Source organism: Canis lupus, chromosome 27, assembly GCF_011100685.1.
Source record: "Canis lupus familiaris isolate Mischka breed German Shepherd chromosome 27, alternate assembly UU_Cfam_GSD_1.0, whole genome shotgun sequence".
NCBI classification, from domain to species: Eukaryota; Metazoa; Chordata; class Mammalia; order Carnivora; family Canidae; genus Canis; species Canis lupus.
In genome coordinates, this window is record NC_049248.1 from 42,408,532 (window position 1) to 42,434,414 (window position 25,883).

The window sequence follows — 25,883 nt, forward strand, 5'->3', positions numbered from 1 at the left end:
TGCAGAAATAGTGTTTTTCTGTGCTTAAAAATGTTTGGATATGGGAACATTTTTAATATACACAAAAATAGAATAGTATAATTAACTTGCATATTTTCATCACCCAACTTCTATTATTATAATTTTAGCCAATGTTATTTCATATATATCTCTACTTTCTTCCCCCCCACCTTCCAATGGGTTTTTATGAAGCAAATCTCAGGCATACCATTTCACCCATAAATATTTGTGTATGTTTTTCCCTTAAAAAGTACTCTTTTAGGGGATCCCTGGGTGGCGCAGCGGTTTGGCGCCTGCCTTTGGCTCAGGGCGCGATCCTGGAGACCCGGGATCGAATCCCACGTCGAGCTCCCGGTGCATGGAGCCTGCTTCTCCCTCTGCCTCTCTCTCTCTCTCTCTCTCTCTCTCTCTGTGTGACTATTGTAAATAAATAAAAAAATTTTTAAATAAGTAGTCTTTTAGTTACATAATCACAATGCCATTGCCATATGTAAAAATATAACAATCATTCCTAAAGATCTAGTGTTAAAATTTTCCTGGTTCTCAAGTTTTTTCTGTTTTAAAAAATCTCTTGTCAGGATACATGGGTGGCTCAGTTGACTAAGTGTCTGCCTTCAGCTCAGGTCATACCAGGGTCCTGGGATTGAGCTCCATTTTGGGTTCCCTGCTCAATGGGGAGTCTGCTCCTTCCTCTCTCTCTACCTCTCCCCCTACTCATTTTCTCTCACTCTCTTTCTCTCAAATGAATAAATAAAGTCTTCTTTTAAAAATATCTCTTATTTGGGATCCCTGGGTGGCTCAATGGTTTGGCGCCTGTCTTCAGCCCAGGGTGTGATCCTGGAGTCCCAGGATCGAATCCCGTGTCGGTCTCCTTGCATGGAGCTTACTTCTCCCTCTGCTTGTGTCTCTCTCTGTGTCTCTCGTGAATGAATAAATAAAATCTTTAAAAAATAAATAAATAAAAAGTCTCTTATCTAAAACTGATATAACACCTTATGCTAATTATAATGGAATTAAGTTTTAAAAAAATGTTTTAAATAAATAAAAATCAAGATCTGATCACCAGGTCTGCTCATTGCCACAAACACACATGCATGCACTCACACACGTATATGTATTTATTCCTGTATCTCTATACTGAGACCTATGAGTTCAATATTCAAAAAGAAAAAAAAAATCTATAGGGGTAGATGGTGGTGGAGTAAGAGGACCCTAGGCTCACCTCCCACAACAGATACAACTAGATAATTATTAAATCATCTAAATATTCCAGAAATTGACGTCAAGACTGACAGAACAGGGATCCCTGGGTGGCGCAGCGGTTTGGAGCCTGCCTTTGGCCCAGGGCGCGATCCTGGAGACCCGGGATCGAATCCCACATCGGGCTCCCCGTGCATGGAGCCTGCTTCTTCCTCTGCCTGTGTCTCTGCCTCTCTCTCTCTCTGTGACTATCATAAATAAATAAAAATTAAAAAAAAAAAAAAAAAGACTGACAGAACAAACTTCACAAATAAAGGCAGAGAAAAGGCCACATCAAAGAAGGTAGGAATGGGCAGCCCTGGTGGCTCACCTGTTTAGCACCGCCTTCAGCCCAGGGCCTGATCTTGGAGACCCAGGATGGAATCGAGTCCCACATCTGGCTCCCTGCGTGGAGCCTGCTTCTTTCTCCCTCTGCCTGTCTCTCTCTCTCTCTCTCTCTCTGTCTCTCATGAATAAATAAATAAAATCTTAAAAAAAAAAAAAAAAAAAAGGTAGGAAATGTGGGGATGCAGTTTGGAAGAGAAACAGATTGTGGCCACTACAGTGGGGAGGGATCCCCAGTTGTGGACAAGGGTGAGAGACAAACTTGAACATGGGAACACGCAGGGAAAATGAATCCCCATAGCAATTGCCTTGGAAAGTGAGAGATATGGAATTTCATTAATTCTTGCCAGCATCAGGACTTTAAGCCTGGAGTTTTATTCTTTTTTTTTTTTTTTTTTAAGATTTTATATGTTTATTTGAGAGTGAAAGCACGAGCAGGGGGAGGGGCAGAGGGAGAAGCAGACTCCCCCCTGGCAGGGAGCCTGCCTCAGAGCTCAGTCCCAGGATCCGGGGATCATGTCCTAAGCCAAAGGCAAACACTTAACTGACTGAGCCACCCAGGTGCCCAAGCCTGGAGTTTTAAAGGTCAATGTGCTGGGCTCTGGGAGAGAGCAGAGGACACTGGGGCCATTCTTGGAGAGAAATCAGAGCAAATAACCCATGGACATACAATGTGGAGAGCACCTGGGGCACAGAGTGGAGAGTTCAGTTGCTCAACTCAGAATGTGTCTCAAAAAGGCAGCTTTCATGGAAAGACCCCTCAGGGAACAAAGGAACTAGGGAGAGCTGTTTTCTTCCCCCACCACTCTGCATAATAAGCATGGGGCTACTTGCCAGAACCAGCAGAGCACTGACGCTCCCTAACTTGCTTACACCAAACCACATCCCCCCCATGCTCTGATGGGACCACTCGTCCCAATCACACTTGCCACAGTCCCAGAGCAATGAGCCCCCTCACCCAGAAGCCCAGCCAAAAACCCTGCTCACACCACACCTCCCAACACAGGAATTTTGAGAGGCCTTGGTTCTGTTGGCTGTGGCAACAGATCTCATTTCACAAGCAGACCAGAGCACACGTTAAAATACACCACATTTGGGACTCCACATTCAGGCCAGGGACCAAACAGCCCACAATAGGCAAAGACAACTTCTGCAGACAACTAGCCTAAAGGATAAAGTGGCCAAGGCACAACAGCAGAGTGAACACAGCACACACTGGAGCCACTCCTGGAAGCACCAGGCTCTCAAGAACAGGGGACACTTCACTGCAGGGGCTACAGGACCTCTTCATAAAGGCATTCCCCTCAAGAATAGGAGACAAAGCTGACTTTTCAAGTGTACAGAAACAAGCATGGAGACTTAAACAAAATGAGAAGACAGAGAAATCTGTCCCAAATGAAAGAACCCAGACAAAGCCACAGCCAGAGACTTAAGCAAAACAGATATAAGTAACATGTTCAATGGAGAATTTAAAACAGTGATCATAAGGATACTCACTGGACTTGAGAAAAGAGTGAAGGACATCAGTCAGACCATTGACACAGAAATAAGGAATAACACAGCAGAGATAAAGGACTCAGTAAATGAAATGGAAAACATACTTGATAGAATTAACAACAGGCTGGAAGGAGCAGGGGAACAAAAGAATGACCTAGAACACAGAGTAATGGAAAGTAATCAAGCTGAACAAAAGTGAGAAAATAGAGTTATGCAAAATGAGAATAGACTTAAGGAACTCAGTGATTTCATCAGTTGTAGTATCATTCATAATAAGAAGAGAGAGGGATGCCTGGGTGGCTCAGCAGTTGAGCATCTGCCTTCCCCCAGGGCGTGATCCTGGAGTCCCAGGATCAAGTCCTGCTTTGGGCTTCCATGCATGGAGCCTGCTTCTCTCTTTCTGCCTATGGCTTTTCCTCTGTGTGTGTGTCTTTCATGAATAAATTTTTAAAAAAAAGAAAAAAGGCAGATAATTTATTTGAAGAAATAATAGCTGAAAACTTCCCTAATCTGGGGAAGGAAACAGATATCCAGATCCAGGACACACAGATTACCCCAACAAAACCAAAGAAGCAGATATATGCCTAGACATATTGTAATTAAAATGGCAGAATGTAGTGATAAAGTCAAAAGTATTAAAAGCATTAAAACAAAAGAAGACAGTTAACAGATAAAGGAATGCCCATAGGTTATCAGCAGATTTTTCAGCAGTAACTTTCCAAGCTAGAAAGGAGAGGGGAATATAATCGAAGTGCTGAATGGGAAAAACCTGCAGCCAAGAATAATCTATCCATCAAGGCTATCATTCATAATGCAGAAATAAAGAGTATCCCAGACAAACAAAAACTAAAGGAATTCATGACCACTAAACCAGTAATGTAGAAAATATTAAAGGGACTCTGAGTGGAAAGGAAAGACCATAAATAACAGTATTAAGATAGGAAACAAAAGTAGCAAAAATAAATATTTCTGTAAAAAATCAGTCAAGGAATTCACAAAATAAGGGCATGTAAAATATAACACCATATACCTAAAACGTGGAGAGGAGAGAAGTAATGAATGGGTTAAGGGGTCTGACTTCAGCTCAGGTCATGATCTCAGGGTCCTGGAACTGAACCCACATGAGGTTCCATGCTCAGTGCAGAGTCTACTTGTCCCTTTCACTCCCCCTCTGACACTCCCTGCCACTTGCGCTCTCTTTCTCTCTCTCTCTCTAAAATAAAATATTTTTAAAAACCACTAATAATTATGCAAAGAATAAAGAGAAATACAAGTATCACTCTGATGAAAACCAGCAAACCATGAAAGAAAGACAAGAAAGAATCAGAAAAAATATTCAGAAACAAAAACAAAACGAGTAATAAAGTAACAATAAATACATATCTATCAACAATTACTTGGAAACACTCCAATCAAAAGACATAGGGTGACAGAATGGAAAAATAAACAAGACCTATCAATACACTGCCTACAAGAGACTCATTTTAGACCTAAAGACATCTGCGGATTGAAAGTGAGGGGATGTAGAAACATTTATCATGCAAATGAATGTCAAAAGAAAGCCAAAGTAGCAACAATTATACCAGACAAAGAAGACTTTACAACAAGACTGTAGGGGTGCCCAGCTGGTGGAACAAGCAACTCTTTTTTTTTAAAAGATTTTATTTATTCATGAGACACACACAGAGAGAGGCAGAGACATAGGCAGAGAGAGAAGCAGGCTCCCTCCAGGGAGCCTGATGTGGGACTCAATCCCACAACTCAAGGATCATGCCCTGAGCCAAAGGCAGACGCTCTACCACTGAGCCACACAAGTGCTCCAGAACATGCAACTCTTGATCTTGAGGTTATGAGTTTAAGCCCCATGTTGGGTGTAGAAATCATTTAAAAATAAAATTACTGGGGATCCCTGGGTGGCTCAACAGTTTAGCGCCTGCCTTCAGCCCAGGGCATGATCCTGGAGTCCTGGGATCGAGTCCCACATTGGGCTCCCTGCATGGAGCCTGCTTCTCCCTCTGCCTGTGTCTCTGCCTCTCTGTGTGTGTGTGTCTCTCATGAATGAATAAATAAAATCTTGAAAGAAAGAAAGAAGAAGAAAGAAAGAAAAGAAAGAAAGAAAGAAAGAAAGAAAGAAAGAAAGAAAGAAAGAAAGAAAGAAAGAAAGAAAGAAAGAAAGAAAGAAAGAAAGAAGAAAGAGCAAGGAGAAAGCTTATCTATGAAAAAGCTAAGCATTACCACAAAGAATATAGGCAGATGTACAGAACTGAGATTCAAATGGCTGGAATGGCAAGAAAAGCTGGCAACTTCATATGTGCAGAACCCAAATTGGCATTTGTCATCAGGAAGAGGTGTCAGTGGTGTGAGCCCAGAGGTTCAAAAGGTGTTGCAGTTTCTACACCTTTGCCAGATCTTCAATGGCATCTTTGTTAAATTCAACAAGGCTTCAGTTAACACGCTTAGGTTTGTGGAACCATACATAGCATGGGGGTACCCAAATATGACGCTCGCAAACGAATGGACCTACAAACGTAGTTCTGGCAAAGTCAACAAGAAGTGAATTGTTCTGACAGATAATACACTGATTGCTTCATCTCTTGGTATGTATAACCTGATCTGCATGGAAGATGTGATTCATCAGATCTATACTGTCGGAAAATGTTTCAAAAAAACAAACAACTTCTTTATGGCCCTCTAAATTATCTTCACCATGAGGGGGAATAAAGAAAAAGATCACCCATTTTGTAGAAGGTGAGATGTTGGCTACAGGGAAGACCAGATCAATAGGTTTATTAGAAGAATGAACTGAAGTATCTACCATGACTATTTTTGTAATCTGGTAAATTAACAAATGACCACTTTCAATTTGGAAAAAAAAAAAAAAACAACTAATGATAGGGGAAGAGAAGACAATTTCCAGAGTTGCCATACTAGATGTCTAGTTTTCAGCAATTATAGGACATTCAAAGAAATAGGAAAGTACAACCCATACAAGGAGAAGAACCAATAAATAAATATTGTCCCAGAGGAAGTCCAGGTATTGAACTTAATGGACAAAGACTTTAAATCTGCTATTATAAATAAGTTCAAAAAAACAAGGGAAACCATATCTGAATGATTAAAGAACAGTATGAGAATGATGTCTAATCAATTAGAGAATATCATTAAAGATATATAAATAGGGCAGCCCCGGTGGAACAGCGGTTTAGCACCGCCTTCAGCCCAGGGTGTGATCCTGGAGACCTGGGATCGAGTCTCATGTCGGGCTCCCTGCATGGAGCCTGCTTCTCCCTCTGCTTCTCTCTCTCTCTGTCATGAATAAATAAATAAAATCTTAAAAAAAAAAGATATATAAATAATAACAAAGAATCAAAAAGTAGGACGCCTAGGTGGCTCAGTAGTTGAGTGTCTGCCTTTGGCCCAGGGCGTGATCTCGGGATCCAGGATCAAGTCCCACATCCAGCTCCCTGCATGGAGCCTGCTTCTCCCTCTGCCCATGTCTCTGCCTCTCTTTTTCTCTGTGTCTCACATGAATAAATAAAATCTTAAAAAAAAAAGATTCAAAAAGAATTCTGGTGTTGGAAAGTACAGAAACTGAAACTCAAAGATCACTAAAAGGAGCTGTGGAGGGCACAACCTCATATGTGAACTGGCAGAAGAAAGAATTGCCAAACTTGAAACTAGGTCAATTGAAATTATCCAGTTTGAGTAGCACAAAAAAAAAAAAATCAATAAAAATAAACAGAACCTTTGAGAACAATAGGACGCCATGAACCATACAAACATGTACATAATGGGAGTCCCAGAAGAAGAGGAGATAATGAAAGGAACAAAAGGAATATTTGAATAAACAATGCCTGAAAAATATTAATCTGCACATTAAAGAAGTTCAGTGAACTCCAAGAAAGAAAAACTCAGAGATCCACATTTAGACACATTGTGGTTAAAATGTCAAAAGAAAAAGAGAACCCTGAAAGCAGCATGAAGGAAAGCAACACATTATGTAAAAAGGGTCCTCAATAAAATTAACAGCTCACTTCTCATCAGAAACCATGGAGGATGAAAGGACATTTTAAAGTTCTATAAGAAAAAACACCTGTCACCAAGAATTCTATATCCAGAAAGACTATCCTTCAAAAAAAAAACAAAAACAACAACAACAACAAAAAAAAAAAACTAAAGGAGCAATCAAGACATTCCAACATAAACAAAAACTAAATTTGTTTTTTGCTTTATAAGAAATGAATGTCATTTAGGTTGAAAAGAAAGATCGCTAGACAGTAACTTGAATTCACACTATTAAAGTAACTGCAGGATAAATCATTATAAATTTGTTTGTATTTGTAACTCTTCTATCTGATTTAAAATATAACAGCGTAAGGGTGCCTGGCTGGCTTAGTCAATAGGATATGCAACTCTTGATCTAGGGGTCATGAGTTCAAATTTCACATTGGGCATAGAGCTGACTTTAAAATATATATATATATATATATATATATATATATATATATATATACTGCAGACAGTGTGAATGACTAATGGATTTATATTGTATAAAGATGTAATTTGTATAATAATAATAGCACAAGGGCACCTGGGTGGCTCAGTCAGTTAAGCGTCTGCCTTTGGCTCAGGTCTTGATCCCAGAGTCCTGGGATCGAGTCCCACATCAGGCTCTCTGCTCAGCAGGGAGCCTGCTTCTCCCCCTCTCCCTTTGCCCACCACTACTCCTGCTTGTCATCTCCATCTCTGTCAAATAAATTAGTAAAATCTTTTTTTTTTTACTTGTCCTGCAGAGCTTTATAAATAAGTAAAATCTTAAAAAAAAAATAGAACAAAGGAGTAGGGAATAGGGCTATATTAAAAGTAAATTGTATTAATACAAACTAGATCACTTAAAAATTTTTTTAAAAGATTTTATTTATTTATTCACGAGAGACACAGAGAGAGAGGCAGAGACATAGGCAGAGGGAGATGCAGGCTCCCTGTAGGGAGCCCAGTGTGGAACTAAATCCTGGGACTCTGGGATTGTGCCCTGAACCAAAGGTAGATGCTCAACCACTGAGCCACCCAGGCATCCCCCACTTTAAATTGTTAATTGTAGTCCCCAGGGCAATCACTAAGAAAAGCAAAATGACAAGGGAAGTAAACTAGTATTCTAAAAAATATTGAACACAAAAGAAAGCTGTAAGGGAAGAATAGGAAAAAATATGACAGGGACGCCTGGGTGGCTCAGCAGTTGAGTGGCTGTCTTCAGCTCAGGATGTGATCCTAGAGTTCCAGGATCAAGTCCCGCATAGGTGTCCCTGCAGGGAGCCTGCTTCTCCCTCTGCCTATGTCTTTTGCCTCTCTGTGTCTTTCATGAATAAATAAATAAAAATCTTTAAAAAAAAAAGGAAAAAATATGACATATAGAAAGTAAGTAGGGAAATGACATTAAATGTAAATGGAGCAAACACCCCCACCAAAGGGCAGAGATTGGCAGAATGGGTTAGAAAAAAACCCATGATCTAACTATATGCTGTCTGTAAGATGCACAATTTAGATTCAAATACACAAATAGGTGGAGATCAAAAGGATGGAAAAAGATATAGCATATAAACAATAGCCAAAAAAAGAGTTTGAGTGGCTATATACTACCAGGCAAAATAGTCTGAAAATGAAATGAATAAAAACTCAAAATATGAGAAACTTTTGATTGGACATAATGGAAAGAAATACTGAAAAAAAATACTATATGAAGGGGGGAAAAAGAAGGAAGCAAACCATAAGAGACTCTTTAGAGAACAAGCTGAAGGCTGATGGAGGGGGGTGGGGGGGATGGGGTAAATGGATAATGGAGATTAGGGAGGGCACTTGTTATGATGAGCACCAGGTGTTATATGTAAGTGATGAATCACTAAATTTTACTCCTGAAACCAATATTACACTATATGTTAACTGACTAGAATTTAAATAAAAATTTGGAAGAAAAGTATAAAGTTAAAATTAAAATTCTAGATAATAGCAAAATAGGATAGAGATTAATCAAATAGTTAAAGCTAGTTTGGATATTTGTGTTCAAGTGAAAATTTTAATTGTTAGTTCTTTCAAAATAGTCACAAAAAGAATAGCAATACAATCTGTAGCTCCCAAACCAGCAGAATAAATTAGAGAGGTGTCTGACACTCTATGAATTCATCAAAAGGCAAGACAAAGATTCCTAAATAGAAAGCATTCAATTAGAAGGAAGAAATAGATCTTAATATGCCAGTAATCATATTAAATATAAATGCATTTCATTTTTAAAAAAGATTTCATTTATTTGAGAGACAGTGAACAAGCGAGCATGAAAGAGCACAAGTGGTGGAGAGGGAGAAGCAGGCTTCCCATCTAGCAGGGAGCCTGATGCGGGGCTCAATCCCAGAACCCTGGGATCATGACCTGAGCCAAAGGCAGCCGCTTAACAGACTGAGCCACCCAGGCACACGAACACATTTAACTTGTTAAACACACACACACACAAAGAGGGAGGAAGAGAGAAAGGTCATAAATAATGAAAAAATATATTACAGTAAATACTAATTTTAAAAGGGCTGATATAATAATATTAGGACAAAAAGATTAATCTGAAAAGAACATTAGAGATTAATTATATATCTATGACAATACAAGGAATAGTCTAGTAAAAGATGGAATAATTTTATGGAAGAGTCCATCAAAAAGATACATTATGGGGATCCCTGGGTGGCTTAGCGGTTTAGCGCCTGCCTTCGGCCCAGGCCATGATCCTCTCCCTCTGCCTGTGTCTCTGCCTCTCTATTTCTCTCTCTCTCTCTCTCTCTCTGTCTCTGAGTAAATAAATAAAATACTAAAAAAAAGATACATTATGAGTTCATATGCACTTAATCATAAATTTCAAAATAATGAACTAAAAAACAAAAACACCATACACAATAATAAACTCAAAATGGATTAAAGATCTAAACGTGAGGGCAGCCCAGGTGGCTCAGCGGTTTAGCGCTGACTTCAGCCCGGGTTGTGATCCTGGAGACCAGGGATCGAGTCCTGCGTTGGGCTCCCTGCATGGAGCCTGCTTCGCTCTCTGCAGCTCTCTCTCTCTCTCTCAATCTGTTTCTCATTAATAAATAAATAAAATCTAAAAAAAAAAAAAAAGTCTAAATGTGAAACCGAAAATCATGAAACTCCTAAAAAAAATATAGGCAGTAATCTCTTGGACATCACCCTTAGCAACACATTTATGGCAAGGGAAATAAAAGCAAAAATAAACTATTTGGACTGCACCAAAATAAAAAATTTTTGCACAGCAAAGAAAACCATCAACAAAGTCAAAAGGCAATCTAGTAAATGTGAGAAGTCATTTGCAAATGATATATCTAATAAGAGGTTAATATCCAAAATACATAAAGAACTTATGAAACTCAATACCCCCAAAAAACAAACAATCCAATTAAAAAATGGGCAAAGGACCTAAATAGACAGTTTTTCAAAGAAGACATACAGATGGCCAACAGACCCATGAGAGAATGTTCAACATCACTCATCATCAGGGAAATGCAAATCAAAACCACAATGAGATATCACCTCACACCTGTCAGAATGGCTAGTATCAAAGTGACTAGAAATAAATGTTGGGGGGAATCCCTGGGTGGCTCAGCGGTTTGGCGCCTGTCTTCAGCCCAGGGCGTGATCCTGGAGTCCCGGGATCAAGTCCCACGTCGGGCTCCCTGCATGGAGCCTGCTTCTCCCTCTGCCTGTGTCTCTGCCTCTCTCCCTCTTTGTGTCTCTCATGAATAAATAAATAAAATCTTTAAAAAAAAAAAAGTGTTGGGGAGGACATAGAGAACAGGAAATCTTAATGCACTATTGGTGGGAATGCAAATAGGTGCAACCACTATGGAAAACAGTATGGAAATTCCTGAAAAAATTGAAAATATAATCCAGTGATTGCTCTACTGGGTCCCCCCCCCCCAATGAAAACACTAATTTATTATTATTATTATTTTTTAATTTTTATTTATTTATGATAGTCACACAGAGAGAGAGTGAGGCAGAGACACAGGCAGAGGGAGAAGCAGGCTCCATGCACCGGAAGCCCGACGTGGGATTCGATCCCGGGTCTCCAGGATCGCGCCCTGGGCCAAAGGCAGGCGCCAAACCACTGCGCCACCCAGGGATCCCTGAAAACACTAATTTAAAAAGATATATGCACCCCTATGTTTATTGCTTCATTATTTGTAATAGCCAAGATATGGAAGCAATCTGAGTGTCCACTGATAGATGAATATATATATATGAATATATATCATGCCATTTGCAACAATGCACATGGATATAGAGAGTATTATGCTGTGTGAAGTAAGTCAGGCTGAGAAAAACAAATACCATAGGATTTCACTCATATATGGAATCTAAAAAAAAAAGGGAACTCTCAAACATTTCTATGGGAGTATTAGCAGCTACGACTTTGGAAAACCATTTGGCTATGTTGTACAGGTCAAGGTGATCAAATGCGAAAACCCAGGTGTATATAACAAATTCTCAAATATGTACTCAAAAATATATACACAAGAATATTCTTGCAACTTTAAATAGCAAAAGACAAAAACAAAACTCCAAATCTTAAATGTCCAACTCCAAATCTTAAATGGAATTATAACATATTCTTACAATAGAATATCAGTCAGCAGTTAGAATGAATCATCTAGAACTACATGTAGCTACACAAGGATGTGTACTTAAATATGCCCACAAATATGCAGAAGACAATGTGCATTTGTATAGCTATGTTATTTACAGCATACATATGTAGTAAAAGTATAACATTTTGCAGGGGATGAAAGGGTTCAGAAGGACTTGAACTCTTCATAATATATTTCTTATAAAAAATAAGACATGGCAAATATTAATATTACTTAAAGCAGCATTAGTAGATAGCCGTATGTTTGTTATATTGCTTTTTACACTTAATGGTATGTTGGGAATATTTTGTAATTTTCCTACTCGTCCTTTATTTTAAATATTTTTAGAATAATTTTAAATTTACTGAAAAATTGCAAGGATAGTACAGAGTATTCCTATGTACCTCTCATCTGGTTTCCACTATTGCTAACATTTAACATTATGATGGTATATTTGTCACAACTAAGGAACTAGCATTGGTACATACTATTAACTTCACAGTGTATTTAGATTTCATTAGTTTTTCCTCTAATGTTCCTTTTTCTGTTCCAGGATCCCATCCAGATGCCACATCATTTGTAGTTGTCATGTCTTCTCTTCTTCTTGGGCTGTGACAGTTTCTCAGACTTTTATTTTGTTTTTTGTTTTATTTTATTTTTTTTGATGAACTTGACAGTGTTAAGGACTATTGGTCAGATACTCTATACAATGTCTCTCAGTTTGGATTTTCTCATTATGAGACTAGAGTTAGGAGTTTTGAGGGAAAGACCAAAGAGAAGTGCCATTTTTTATGCCATCAGAGCAAGGGTTCATACTTAAAACATGACTTATTACTGATAATGTTAACTTGGATCACCTGACTGAGGTTGTGTTTACTAGATTTTTCCACTGGAAAGTTGTTTTTCGTTTCCTCTTTCCATACTCTACGCTTTGGAATCAAGTTACCACATATGGCCCATACTCAAGTGGGGGAGGAGTTAAGCTCTACCCCATAGAAGGGCAAAGTTATCTGGAATTAAATTCATTCATTCCTATATAACTTTGTATAGGTTACTCTTTGCCTTTATAATATTCCTATGGGGTATATTCATCCAAATAGACTTTTTGTAGTTGTTGTTTCTATCCCTTGTTATGCACTCTTTGCAAGTTCAAATGGACTGGCCTCATCTGTGACAGTATTCTGGTCCTTTCTCTCAGAGTCTACAGCTATGGTTGCAGCAGCTATGGCATAAGGGGGATGGGTCATGCAAAGTAATTTACTAGTGGAGTTTAAAGGGCTCGGCTAGTTTATTCTATGTTTCCTCCGCCTGCCAGGATTTCACTTACGATCGTAATGAGGAAAGATGCCTTTTCTTATAATGCACACCTCAGCCTTCCCCAGTGACGTGGCACAGAACAGGAATTGAATCTTTTTCCTAATGTTTTTCTAAACCCTCCTAAGTTGAAGAGAGTCTACTGTATGTTTCTGCTGCTTCCTCAGTTGTTTCATACGGACTTAAGAACATATAAATCTCCATGTTAATCATGAGTTGTTGGTTCATCTCCGAGAACCTGTTCCTTCATGGAATGTCTTCCAGTTTCCATAAGGGCTTTATTATACAGTTTCAATTTTAGGTAGGTTTTATGTAACCTAAATTCTCCCAGTATTCAGTTTAGGGGTACAAGGGAGAGCCTATTAACATGAATGCAAAAATTTTGTTGCTTCTGCCTACAGGTGACAGACTGACTCCCTGATAAGATGCTTTTCCTGCCTAGAGCAGTGAGGGCAGTTGGGCCATGTCTCTCCTCATTCATAAGGCAGCGGTTGGTCTCAAAAGCAGAGAGGGGACAAGCTCATTGCACAATCACTTTCCAAGTCTGTAGGTCATGCTAACTATTGTCTCATCAGCCAAAGCAAGTCATATGATCAAACCCAATGAATAGGAGGGATTTACCTAAGGATGGTGACTCTAGTGGGAGTGGAAAGGGTTAGTGCGGCCCTTTTTTGCAAACAATCTACCATGTTGCCCAGACAGGACTATGAGGATGCCCTGCCTTGGCAAATGGAGTGAGTGTGTTATGTCAGCTAGTCTGGCAGCCTCTGGTTCTCTGGAAGTGTCTTAGTTACCCACTGTCCTTCACGGGCATACCTAATACGGGCATTGGGTATATGCTCTTCCAGGCAGAGCTTTGGCAGCCATTTTCCTGTTGGTGGGAGTTGGAAGTTGAGAGGTTGGTTGTAGCCTTGAATAATTAGTGGCAGCTAAAGGCAAGTTTGGGATATCTTTGGCAATACACATGCTACAAAAACTTAGTGGGGCTCTGGACGGTTTGATCCACTCAATTTCATGTGCTAATAAAGCAGGTAAAGATCCACACCTGCGCTGAGCAACACGGTAGCCACTAGTCACGTGTAGTTATAGCCCATTTGAAATGCAGCTAGTCTGGATTGAGATGTGCTGTTTCTCTTTAATGTAGTAAAAATTTAACATGACACAGGTGGCTCACACTGTATTTCTATTAGACAGTACTGAGCCCTCATTAAGCCTGAGAATTTCAGCCTCACAGTTCTTATTTCTCTACTCTGCACATACTCTTTCTCCTTTAGTTTAAAGGTCTGTTCTTACCAAAAAAAAGGTCTGTTCCCTGAGACAATTTGAAATTAATGACCTCAGGGGGAGGAATACCACCCTTAATCTTTCCTGCTAGGCTTTTGTATTCATTACTAAATTTATCTCCATCTGACAAAGACTGTTTAATGAAAGGTCTTGAGGTCCTTCAGAGATCTGGAGCCTCCATCTTTTCAATTTTATCACTGTTAAATCTCTTGCTTCTGTTTACAGAGCTTTACTTTTGGAGACCTTGGCTTCCCCAAGTCAACAAAACTCCACCCTGTCATCCCTGTCAATCTGGATTGCAGCCAGAAAAGCTTCTTAGTAAAGCCGGACTTCCCCACCTGTTCGTTGGGATGTTGGGATGTCTTCAGACTATTTATCTCTTGAATGAATTTCCTGAAAGCCATACCAGTAGTCAATTCACTCCCTGACTCTAGATTTTTCCAATTATTTCCCTAGCAAGACAGCCCCAGTCTACAAGTGATCTGTGTCATAATCGTGCACTAGACATTTTGCACCTGCACTAAGTCATTTCACATTTTGCTCACTTGTAATACTTCATTTTTTGGTAATAAACTGAATATCAGATGGGAAGCTTTGGGCTGTAAATAGCATACTATTCAACCAAAACAGGTTCAAACCTATTTTCTCATATAAGAAGGACAAGCCCAATATAGGTGGTTCCAGAATTTGTTATTTTAGCAGACCAATTCCATCAAGTTCTAGGTGATGTCTCTGTACTTCTCTTTGCTTTCCCCTGTGGTTGCAGGATGACTGCTGGTGCCTCGAACTGGACAACATCCAAAGACAGGAAGGAAGCAAAGGGGCATTTTCTCCTTGAGCATCTCTCTCATCAGAAAGGAACATCCTCCACAGATATTCCCTTTCCGGTGGCTTCCCCAGTGGATCATGCACATGCCAAGGAAGGCAGACAAGAGTGTGGTTGGCATATTCAGCCTCAGTAGGGTTGGTGTGGTCTAGTGACAAGGAAAAAGGGGATCAGGGCTGCTGGGAGGGTAAACAAGAACACCTGCTGAGAGCCTGCTTGTGGTAGTCTACTGTTGTATAACGAACCACCCCAAGCTTAGAGGCATAGAAGGCCCTTGAGTGTGTTCACAGGGATTTGGACAGGACATGACAGGGATGGGCTGTCTTTGCTCCACATTGTTTGGCACCTCATGTGGGAAGACTCAAATGTCTGGGGGCTGGGGTCATCTGGAGGCTTCCTGGGCTAGGATGACTAAAAGGTTGGGCCGAGCAGGGGCAGCTGGGCAGAGCACCTCACATGGTCCTCCATGTGGCCAGTTCCCTGCATGGCTCCTGGGTTCTCAGAGTGCCCCGGAAGGGAGGGTCCTCAGACGGGTTCTCTGGAGAAGGAGAATTCTGAGAACCAGAGGAAGCACACTGGCCTTCTAGGACCTAACCTCGGGAATTACAGAGTACCCCTTGTGCCATATTTTATTAGTCAAAGCAATGAGAAGCTTCCCCATCCAGATTCAGGGGAGGGGATGTGGACCTCACTTTTTGATGGGAGGGATGTCAAAAAATTTGCAGCCTTAAAAAAAAACTGCAACAGGGATGCCTGGGTGGCTCAGCGATTGAGCGTCTCCCTTTGGCTCAGGGCCTGATCCAGGGGTCCTGGGATCAAGTCCCGCATCAGGCTCATCACAGAGTCTGCTTCTCCCTCTGCCTGTGTCTCTGCCTCTCTCTCTGTGTCTCTCATGAATAAGTAGAATCTTAAAAACAAAAAACAAACAAAAAAACCCCCCAAAACCTTCAACAGTCCTCATGTATATATATACATCCTCTGATTTACATATATAAATATATTTCCCACCTTCTCCTTACATTGTTGTAGTTAAAAGGAAATTTCAGTCTACCTCTCAATCAACCACAATTTCACATTTCTTTTTTTTCAAGCTGAAATTCTTTTCTCAGCTAAAAAATAATTTTCCTTTCAGCCCATAAATAGTATACTACTGTCTAGAAACTCCTACTAGTGAACAGATGTTGAGGCCTTTTCTCTCAAGAGGGCAATTTTGGGTCAGCATAGGAGGCAAGTGAAAACACTGAAATCCCTCAAATTGTAAAGAAGAGCTTTCGAATAAAAAAAAAATGATAGAAAGAATATGAACAACTATTTAAAGCATCTGCTCCAGTAGTTTCTGGTAAAAATATACAAATGTTTGGAGCCTTCTTATATTGAATTAAAATATTAATATTTTTGGAACACCTGTGAAGTCGTACATTGAAGAGGAGAAAAAGATAAAGAAGACTAAGTTCTCCACTTGCAAATAGTTAGAATCCTGGATAGGACGAAAGAGATTTTCCCTCCCATTGCCTTCAGTGCTGCAACTGAAAGAGAAACAGAGTTCTTGGCAAGGGGGACCGGGAAGCCCCCGTGAAGGAGTGGTCTGTGATCGAATAATAAAAATTAAAAAGAAATTCATTAGTCAGGGACGCCCGGGTGGCTCAGCGGTTTAGCACCTGCCTTGGGATCAGGGCGTGACCCGGGGTCGCAGGATCGAGTCTCACATCGGGCCCCCTGCATGGAGCCTGCTTCTCCCTCTGCCTGTGGCTCTGCCTCTCTCTGTGTGTCTCTCATGAATAAATACATAAATAAAATCTTAAAAAAAAATAAAAATCAAGATTTTATTTATTTATTCATGAGGGGCATAGACAAGCAGAGCTACAGGCAGAGGGAGCAGCAGGCTCCATGCAGGGAGCCCGACGCGGGACTCGATCCCGGGACTCCAGGGTCACGCCCTGGGCCTAAGGCTGAGCCACCCGGGTTGCCCTAAATAAAATCTTAAAAAAAAAATCATTAATGGGTTAAAAAAAAAAAAAAAAGCTTTGAGTTCAGGTCCTCTTAAATGGGGGGATGCCAACTCGGGGCAAACAGCGGAGGGGAGAAGACAAAGGCTGGACAAAGTGAGGCTTGGGTCTCTGGAAACTCCGTGCCCGTGAGCCCGGGCGGGGCAAGCGCGGCGAGCGCCCCGGGTCGCGGGGACCGCGAGGTCACCCCGCCGGGGCCGGGCCGGGCCGGGCCGGGCGCGTCGCTTCAGCAGCCTCCCGGTAGAGGGCGCCGCCGGCCCGCGAGTCCCCCCGCGAGTCCCCTCCGGCCGCGGCCGCGGGGGCGGGGCCTCCCGGGTCTGGGGGCGGGGCCGCCGCGTCACGTGACTCTCGCTCATGGCGGCGGCGGCGGCGGCAGCGGCGGCGGCGGCGCTCGGCGGCCGGAGCCGGATCCTGTAGCCCGGGTGTGGGCCCGCGTCAGTCCGTCCCTCCCGCGGCCCCCTCTCTCGTCTTCCGGAGTGCGGCTGGCGGAGCCCGGATGGCGGAGCGAGGCCTGGAGCCCGCGCCGGCCGCGGTGGCGGCGCTGCCGCCCGAGGTGCGGGCGCAGCTGGCGGAGCTGGAGCTGGAGCTCTCGGAGGGTAGGAGCCGGCGGGGAGCGGGCGCCGGGCGCTGCGGGGGGCGGGGGGGCCGCCGCCCCTCTGGCCGCGCGGGCGGGACGGATCCTGGCCGGCGGCCCGCGGAGAGCGCTCCCGGGGCGTTCATTGTGTCGGGGGTGGGGGGGTCCTGCGCTGCCTGCCCCGCGGCACCCGAGACAAAGCTGCGCCCCCGGGCGTCGGGGCGGGGGGGCTGCGGCCGGGCGGCTGACAGTTCTGCCCTCCTCTCCCCTCGGGGGGGGCACGCCTGTCTCAGCCCCCTCCCCCCCTTAGAACGAGAAAGATGCACGGGGAAGCCGCAGCGTTTCGCCTCCTTCCTCCTCCTCCAACAATACGAGCCCCCCCCCCCCCCGTGACAGGGGCCTCGGGGTCCTGCGGCGCCGCGGCCCTTAGCCCGGAGGGACGCGCAGCGCGCCGCTCGCAGACCACCTTTGTGGGAAGGCTGTTTTCCTGGTGCCTGTATTGGGGTGGGTTTTCCGCATCTGGGCACCTTTCGGAGTCTTTCAAGAGAGGAGGAGGGGGAGGCTACGGGGTTACAGGCAAATCCCGGCTGGCACTCCTCCCCCCACCCCCTCCCACCCCCTTTCTCTTCTCTTTCTTTGCACAATGCACCCGTACTAGGACGGCTGGATCTGAGAATTACAAGAATGGAATAAATCGAGCCACTGTTATCAGAGAAAGTCCCTTCGGACAACAATGAGAGGAACGTTGCTCTGTGGTGGGCATGTGATGAGGCCGCTTGTGCAGTTGCCATCAGTTCTCCGTAAAGTTCCTGTTTTTATCACGGGCTGACTCTGAGACAAAAGCAGCATTTTCTCCGGGCTTCGCGTCCGTACTGTGCTGGTGTCCCCGGAGTTGCATATTCCCCCCCCCCCCCCCCCCCCCCCCCCCCCGCGCCTTCCTTGCCAGAGGCCCCTCTTTGCTAGCATTTTTCAAGTGGATCCGATATTGTCGATGGGAAGCGAAGAATGTGACAAGTTCCCAAGAGAGTTCAGACTTTTTGTTTACTTATCAAGACATTCCCTCCCCCCCCATCCTCCCCCCACCCTCAATCCTTTACAATGAAAAACCAGAAGCGGATTTGAGTGTCATAAATCCTGTTGGGCATACGAGGAAATAATTATTTTTAATAACCCTGTTAGGTTTTCCCATGTATAGGGAGGTGCTGTTTACATTTGCATTTGATTACCGCCAACATGCTATTTTTTTCAATTGATCAGTTGGGAAGTTCTTTTTTGGCCCATCCCCCAAATCAGCAGCGGTAGATGAGTTGGTTTGTGTGACGTATTTTAGAGCGTTACCGTGGGTTCTGCGTCTCTAGATAACCTCATTCTTCTCCTCTATGAAAACATTGTCATTAAATCTATAATGACTTCCATTCAAATCTGACTTTTAAAACACTTACTCTACAGTAACAGATCAGCTATATTTGATTAGCTAGCAACAGAGAGGTTTGGCTGGATGTTTGTGTCAGAATGAGATTAAAAATAGGAGTTGATTGCTTTTACACAGAGGGAAATCCTGGAAGCTCCTTATTCTTGGTATATCAGCTTCCAGCTGATTATTGTTTACTGCTCCGGGTGTTTCTGGAAATGATTCTGAGGAACTGTTTCTAGGACTCCCACTGATGAGCTCACCTTTCTCTCCTTTAGAAAGGTGTGAAACTCCTACAAACTGTGGATGTCAAGGCTTCCTTCACCCTCGTTAAGGACAAATGCACAGTTTTACTTTCCGATGCAGGATTGCTTCGGCTGGCGTATACTTAGGTTGGATTAGTTTCTTACAGATTTATACTTCGTTGTCCTGTATTTCCTCTCTTTTAGCAACAGACAACCGGGAGAAATGCAGTTGAAAAATCTTGGGCCTGCAGTGTCATCAACTTGGCCATCTGTCTTTTTCTCTAGCTTAAAAATAAAGTACGGAGGATGCTTGACTGGAGAAGTAGGTAGACATTTTTAGGAATTCAAGTGAAGTGAAAACAACCCACTGACCGTCAGATCTCCGGCATGGCCTTGTGATGTCTGTAGTATATTTTGAATGAATCTTTGCTTGTTTGTTTATTGTACATTTCCTTTATAGCTACTGCTCTGACAAAAGTACTTTTTTTCTTTCAAAAACCTGTACTTTTAACTATGTGTTTATCATGTGTTGCTGGCTTTGGTGTACCTATTCCTTGATTTTATTCTTTTTTTTTTTTTTTTTTTTAAACCACGCAGGCTGTCCTAATTATAGCGGTAGTCTGAGCTGTGTAGTGTTGAAGACATTTCTTTGTGTTTGTCTATTTTCAGCTGCAGGCTCTGGTCATAGGTCAGCCACCTCTCTGCTGGGATGCAGGTTTGTGCCTCTGTGGGCTGTTTGCCGCAGAGCGCGTTGCAGAGCCCAGGGCTGTGTCTAGTGCTTCAGGCAGGTCACCATGGGCTTAGCGGTGAAAGCTCCTGCTTCTGCGCCAGAAAGAGGCTGCAACTGTTCAGAGCATCACTTAAAGTTGAAGTTACCCATAAGTATGAGCTCTCCTGTAGATGAATTGAATAGGTAGGAGGCTTCTACAAGTACTCCCACGGTGGATTTTTTTTTCATGACCCACGTATATTATTGTAGCGTTATTATATCGGTTATATGTTTGCCAGTAGACTCTGTTGTCACTGTATTCACATGCTGTACCTAAGTGTGTGCATATAAAGTAGCACTAATGATATTTATTCGTTTAAATCTGCCCTCTGATGCATTGTAGTTGTATAATGATCTTACACGTTATGTCATCTGGGCTCCGTTACAACTTTGTGGTTAGAATAGTTAGATATTAACATCTTTCACCCTTTTTTTCCCTTCTCTTTTTTTTTGTTTTTGTTTTTTGTTTGTCTTAACAGAAGGGAAAACTTAGAAAGGTTAGGAGGGTAAGTGTTTTATCTGAAGTTGCTCATCAAATAAGTGCCATTATCCTAAGCTGCCATGTAATTACGGCATCTGTTACCATTGAATGATTTAAATATCTTTCTTGTTATGGCACAGGCTATTCTAATTCTTACTCTAGGGAGATGCTCTGTAACAGTTGTTTGCCACAATTCTAAATAGTCTCCTTGATTCTTTTTCTGAAGTCTCTTTCAAATCTGTCATTCACTTATTTGAGTCAACAGACTTATTTTGTGTGCTTACTGTGTGCTGGAGACACAGGTGAGCAGGGTACTGTGTCAGCCTTCAGGGAGCCCTGAGTCTGGTAGGGAGATCCCATAGATACCAGCCAGACAGTACAGGAGACTATGGTAGAGCATTGTCCAGAGGTTGCCTTCTAAGAAAAGAGGAAGCGATCTGCTTTGCCGTCGTCGTGGAAAAGAAACAGCAGAGAACTATAAATACGAGTTTGGATTGTGTGGCTAGTGGAGACGGCTGTGATTGAGCTTGTGCAGTCCAGTCCTAAGCGCAAAGGAGAGAAGGACATAAATCCCACACTTCTGTGGCTTGTTGGAAGAGCCCAAGTCTTTCAGTGTCCAAAGATGACAACTGGGAAGGTATTTAAGACAAAATAACACAGGAAGGGATCCTCCCTTTTCTTGTTTGAACACTTCTCTGAGCACAAACACAACAAATACAGTCACATCCTCCCTCTCTCCTCCTAGCACTCCTCCTGGCAGCCCGGCAAGCCTGGTAGGGCCCACCTTGAAGGTGGAGGGAGGAGAGAGGGCTCTGCTAGATGAAGGGAGTTCCCTTGAGGAGTGGGGATGCAGCAGGGGAGCAAGAGGGGTAAAGGGAAGGGTGCAGGCTAGAAGTCGTATTTCACAGTCTCTGAAATGGGCGAGTAAAATGAAGGAGCTAGGAAACTGGTAAGTCTCTACTATTTTACCAGCAATGGGAAAGTGCTCCACTTTGCCCCAAATACGACACATAGTTGTGAATTCATAGGATACACATGTATCAGAAAATCATCTCGAACTAGTTGTCATACCTGGTGCTAGGATAGGAAAGAAAGTGGGTGTGTGGACTTTTAAATAACCCAAACCGGGCATTCTGAGTGATCTTCTCCGTTAAACTTGCATATATATATTTTTTTGGTGGGCTAGACTCATCCTACGTTGGAACTCATCTTCAGGAATTACGGTCAGAGCCTGTTGTATGTTCCTTTGAAAATCTTCATGGTGGCAAATTTCATTTGAGAGTGGAAATTCATTTTACAGATTACTTGGAGTCAAGTAGAGAAAATCTGGTGATATTCTTTTGGAGTCCAGACTAGTTGTGACTGAAAAAATTAGACTGATTATAAATGGATTTGTGTGGTCACTGTCAAAAAAGTAGAATGATGGGGCACCTAGGTGGCTCAGTCAGGTAAGCATCTGCCTTTGGCTCAGGTGTGACCCCAGGGTTCTGGGATCCAGCCCCACGTTGGGCTCCCTGCTCAGTGGAGAGTCTGCTTTTCCCTCAGCCTGCTGCTCTGCCTACTTGTGTGCTCTGTCTCTCAATAAATAAATAATTTTTTAAAAAGAAGTAGAATGATGTAAACTGGTTTTAAGGGTAGTTTAGAAGACAAACTACAACTTTACTGGTAGAATGATTCACCTTACTCTAAAGGACACCCTTGTTCTGATGTATGTTTTGAAAAATTATCATTTGACAGTCCCAGAGCATTGAACTGGATTTTTGAATGAAATAAATTATTAAGGGGCACCTGGATGGCTCAGTCAGTGAGCCCTCCGACTCTTGGTTTCGGCTCAGGCCATGATCTCAGTCGTGGGATTGAGCCCCACGTTAGGCTTCCCACTCAGCGCAGAGTCTGCTTCAGATTTTCTCTCCCTCCTGCTCACTCTCTCACTTTCTCTCAAATAAATAAAATCTTAAAAAAAAAAAAAAAAGAAAAAAAAAGGAATCATTAGCCCTTCACTCTTAGCCTGGCCCCTGGTGGCTGCTTTCTTTCCTACCTGGGCAAGGATTAGCAACTAACTCAACGTGGAAAGTTCAGATGATTGGCTGAAAAGGGCCCTCACCATATTTGTATTGTAATTACTGCAGGTCTCTCCTCCTGAAGCATTCTCAAGAATACTCTTTGAAGCCCTCCTTCCTGCTTGCTGTTTCAGTATTCTTCAAGAGTTCAGCTGTAGTGCTACATTTTAAAAAAATAAACCTAACCCTGACCACTGTGGCCTCCCTGGCTTCAAACCTGACAGCATTTACAGTGTATGTAATTTTTGCCAACCAATACATTTTCTAATCACTTAGATTGTTTTTCATTTCACCTCAATTGGAAGCTCCCACAAAGGCCATTCATATCTTAAACTTCTACACTTGATCTTAGCCAAAAGACTGAGAAGCGATCATATCTTAAACTTCTTTAAATAAGCTCCCCAACTATTTCTTTCTCGTATTGTTTTGGGCGTGCAATAAATTTTTGCTCACTTCAACTTGATTTAAAGTGAAATCCCTGTCTTGGGATTTGATTTTGGATGAGGCAGGGTTGTATAATCGTTTGAGCACAGGTGTTGGTATCTGGTGGCCCTGGGGCCCATTCATGGCCTGTCACTTAGTAGCTTTGTGACCTTGGACAGACTGTCTACCTTCCTCATTTTAGTTTCTTGGATTCTCTCTCTTTCTTTCTTTCTTTCTTTCTTTCTTTCTTTCTTTCTTTCTTTCTTTCTTTCAAGATTTTATTTATTTATTCATGAGAGACACACACACAGAGAGAGAGAGAGAGGCAGAGACACAGGCAGAGTTAGAAGCAGGCTTCATGCAGGGAGCCTGACGTGGGACTTGATCCTGGGCCGAAGGCAGCGCTAAATCTCTGGGCCATCGGGGCTGCCCAGTTTCTTTGATTCTTAAAGGAATGACTATCTCATTAGAGTTGCAAGGTTGAAAATGAGCTGACTATCATATGTGGCATGCAATGATGACTTGGGGCGTTTAATCTTTATTGTTTCTGATGGTGAATGGATGCATAGTGACTTGGCTGTTTTTACTATCTTGTTTTAGTTAGCAGAATATGGTTACACATGAAGTGATGAATGGAATCAATTTGTGCGTGTATTTTTTAAAAGCAAGACCTCAGTCCACCATCAGTGCTCCTGTCGGCACTCTCTACTCTTAGTTTAACACATGTTGGGTCACTGCAGGCAGTTGACTGGAGCACAGGAGAGTAGCTGGTTTGTTTCATACAGACATGTGGCGTGTGCACATTTCCGAGCTGGTAGGTTCTGGCAAATGGCTTTGAAATTTAAGCACGGTTTCTGAGACTCCGGCATCTACTGGTTATGAGAAGGCGCATGTGGGTGCTTAGAACCTTCAAACAGTTTTTTTGTCTCTTCCTTTTCTTAGTCCTCTGTTTGTCTTTAGTGAACAAATCCTTTCAGTTCCTCCTTCAAAAGTTTTCTTGCGTCCTCTTTTCTTTTGAGTTGTGTTTACCATCAGCCGTGTCTGGTCCTCTATCTTTAGACCTAAGGGTCTGATTTTTGTCTCCCTTCAGCTCTAGACTGATCTTTCATCTTTTAAAGATACTGCTTTTTTTTTTTTTTTTTTTTTTTCTTTCCTGAAGCCATGGTAAATCCACAACTCTTGTCACGGTCTTTAAATTCTGGGTTTCCTAAAAGCGGGGATGGTCTCCTATATTTCTTATCCCTAGAGTCTAAGTTAGTTCTGTCGTACACCTCAAATCGTCCCATCCCTTTTGGTCATTGATCATACCCTAGAGGTGTTTTTTTTTTTTTTTTTTTTTCCTAAAGATTTTATTTATTCATGAGAGACAGAGAGAGGCAGGGATACAGGCAGAGGGAGAAGCAGGCTCCCTGTGGGGAGCCCGATGTGGGACTCAATCCCAGGACCCCGGATCATGCCCTAAGCCCAAGGCAGACACTCAACCACTGAGCCCCCCAGCTGCCCCATACCCTAGAGGTTTAAGGGAGAGTTTTTCATATCTTTGTGTTTATAATGTGTAGGTTGCTTACTTTCCCTTTGGATGCTCATCTATGAATAAGATCACTTCTGAAAGGCAATTTCTTTGGAATTCTGTTGCCAATTTCTTTGGATTCATGAGTTGGCTTCAGTGGACCTGGAAACTCTGAAATCATATGTAGAATTTTGAGTGTGAGTGCTGATGTGTCTTTTGGGGGAGCAGAATCTTTCATCAGTTTCTTAAAGAGGACTATGAAGCAAAGCTAAGAACCATTCTTACTAGCTTGTAAGGAAAGCCAGACTTCCTCCCCTTCCCTCCTCAACACCCACAGCCTTATCTGTGTCAGTTCCCACCCTTATCCCCTTTCCTTTCTCAAAGGAAGAAATATCCCCTTCCCTGTTCTGCGCTGCATCCCTCTCACTGAGGTCTCGGTCCCATCCCTTCTCTGTAATCTTGGCATCTTACTTCATTGATTGATCTATTCATTCATAGTCTTCATTCATAGTCTTTTTGTCTTTGTCTCTTTCTCTCATCTTCAGCCTCTCACTTAACGCTTGGCTCTCAGTTCCTTCCCTCTAGCCTATAAATAAGCTGAAATTTCTCCCAGCTTAAAAAAAGCAGCTTCCCACAGTCTTGTGTTGGAGTCCGCTTGCTCTTGTGTGCTTGCATTCTCTCCCTCGGATACTAGAAGGTGTAGCTGACATTTCCTTTCCTTCCTTTGCTCACTCCTTGGTCCATTGCTTCTGCTTATCAGCTCTCTGAAACGACCATCTCCAAGGCCATCAATGACTTCTAATTTCAGACTGAAAAGAAGTACCCACTGGTCACACTATCTTTCTCTGCAGCATTGGATATGGTGAATAATTATCTTTATAAAAAACTCTTTTCTTCCTTAGCTCTTACTGTGTCATTTCCTTTGGCTCCCTCACTGTTCCTTCTTATGCTCTCTCGAGCTTCTTTTTCTCTCTTTATTCTGATACAAGTGTTCCTGCTGTCATTAGCCATCTCACTTCATATAAACTTGCTGAGTAACCTCATTCATGTCCAGGGCTTTAGCTATCTTGGCTGTGAGATGGCTCCCTGGTCTGTATCTCTAGGCCTGACTCTGAGCCCTCTGCTCCAGACATCCCATTGGTTCCCCCTGACAGTGGTAACTTCGTAAGTCCAAAACTACTCCTTATTTCAGTCTGCTCCACAGAACCCTATTTCGGAATG

General features: G+C 42.5%; 1 protein-coding gene and 1 pseudogene across 4 annotated transcripts in view; both read left to right on the plus strand.

Annotated features, from left to right (window-relative positions):
• The first annotated feature begins 5,265 nt into the window (after positions 1–5,265).
• On the plus strand, positions 5,266–6,201 carry LOC119877635 (annotated as a pseudogene).
• An 11,418-nt stretch (positions 6,202–17,619) lies between these two features.
• The window catches only part of DIP2B (disco interacting protein 2 homolog B), a 220,545-nt gene continuing 212,281 nt past the window's right edge, over positions 17,620–25,883 (plus strand). For 2 of the 4 annotated variants that reach the window (XM_038577654.1, XM_038577656.1), the window contains exon 1: positions 17,620–17,785. In XM_038577654.1, the coding sequence (XP_038433582.1) occupies positions 17,686–17,785 (100 nt within the window). In that variant the 5' untranslated portion in view covers positions 17,620–17,685. The remainder of the gene's footprint in view (positions 17,786–25,883) is intronic. The other 2 variants (XM_038577653.1, XM_038577652.1) reach the window with 2 other exon arrangements.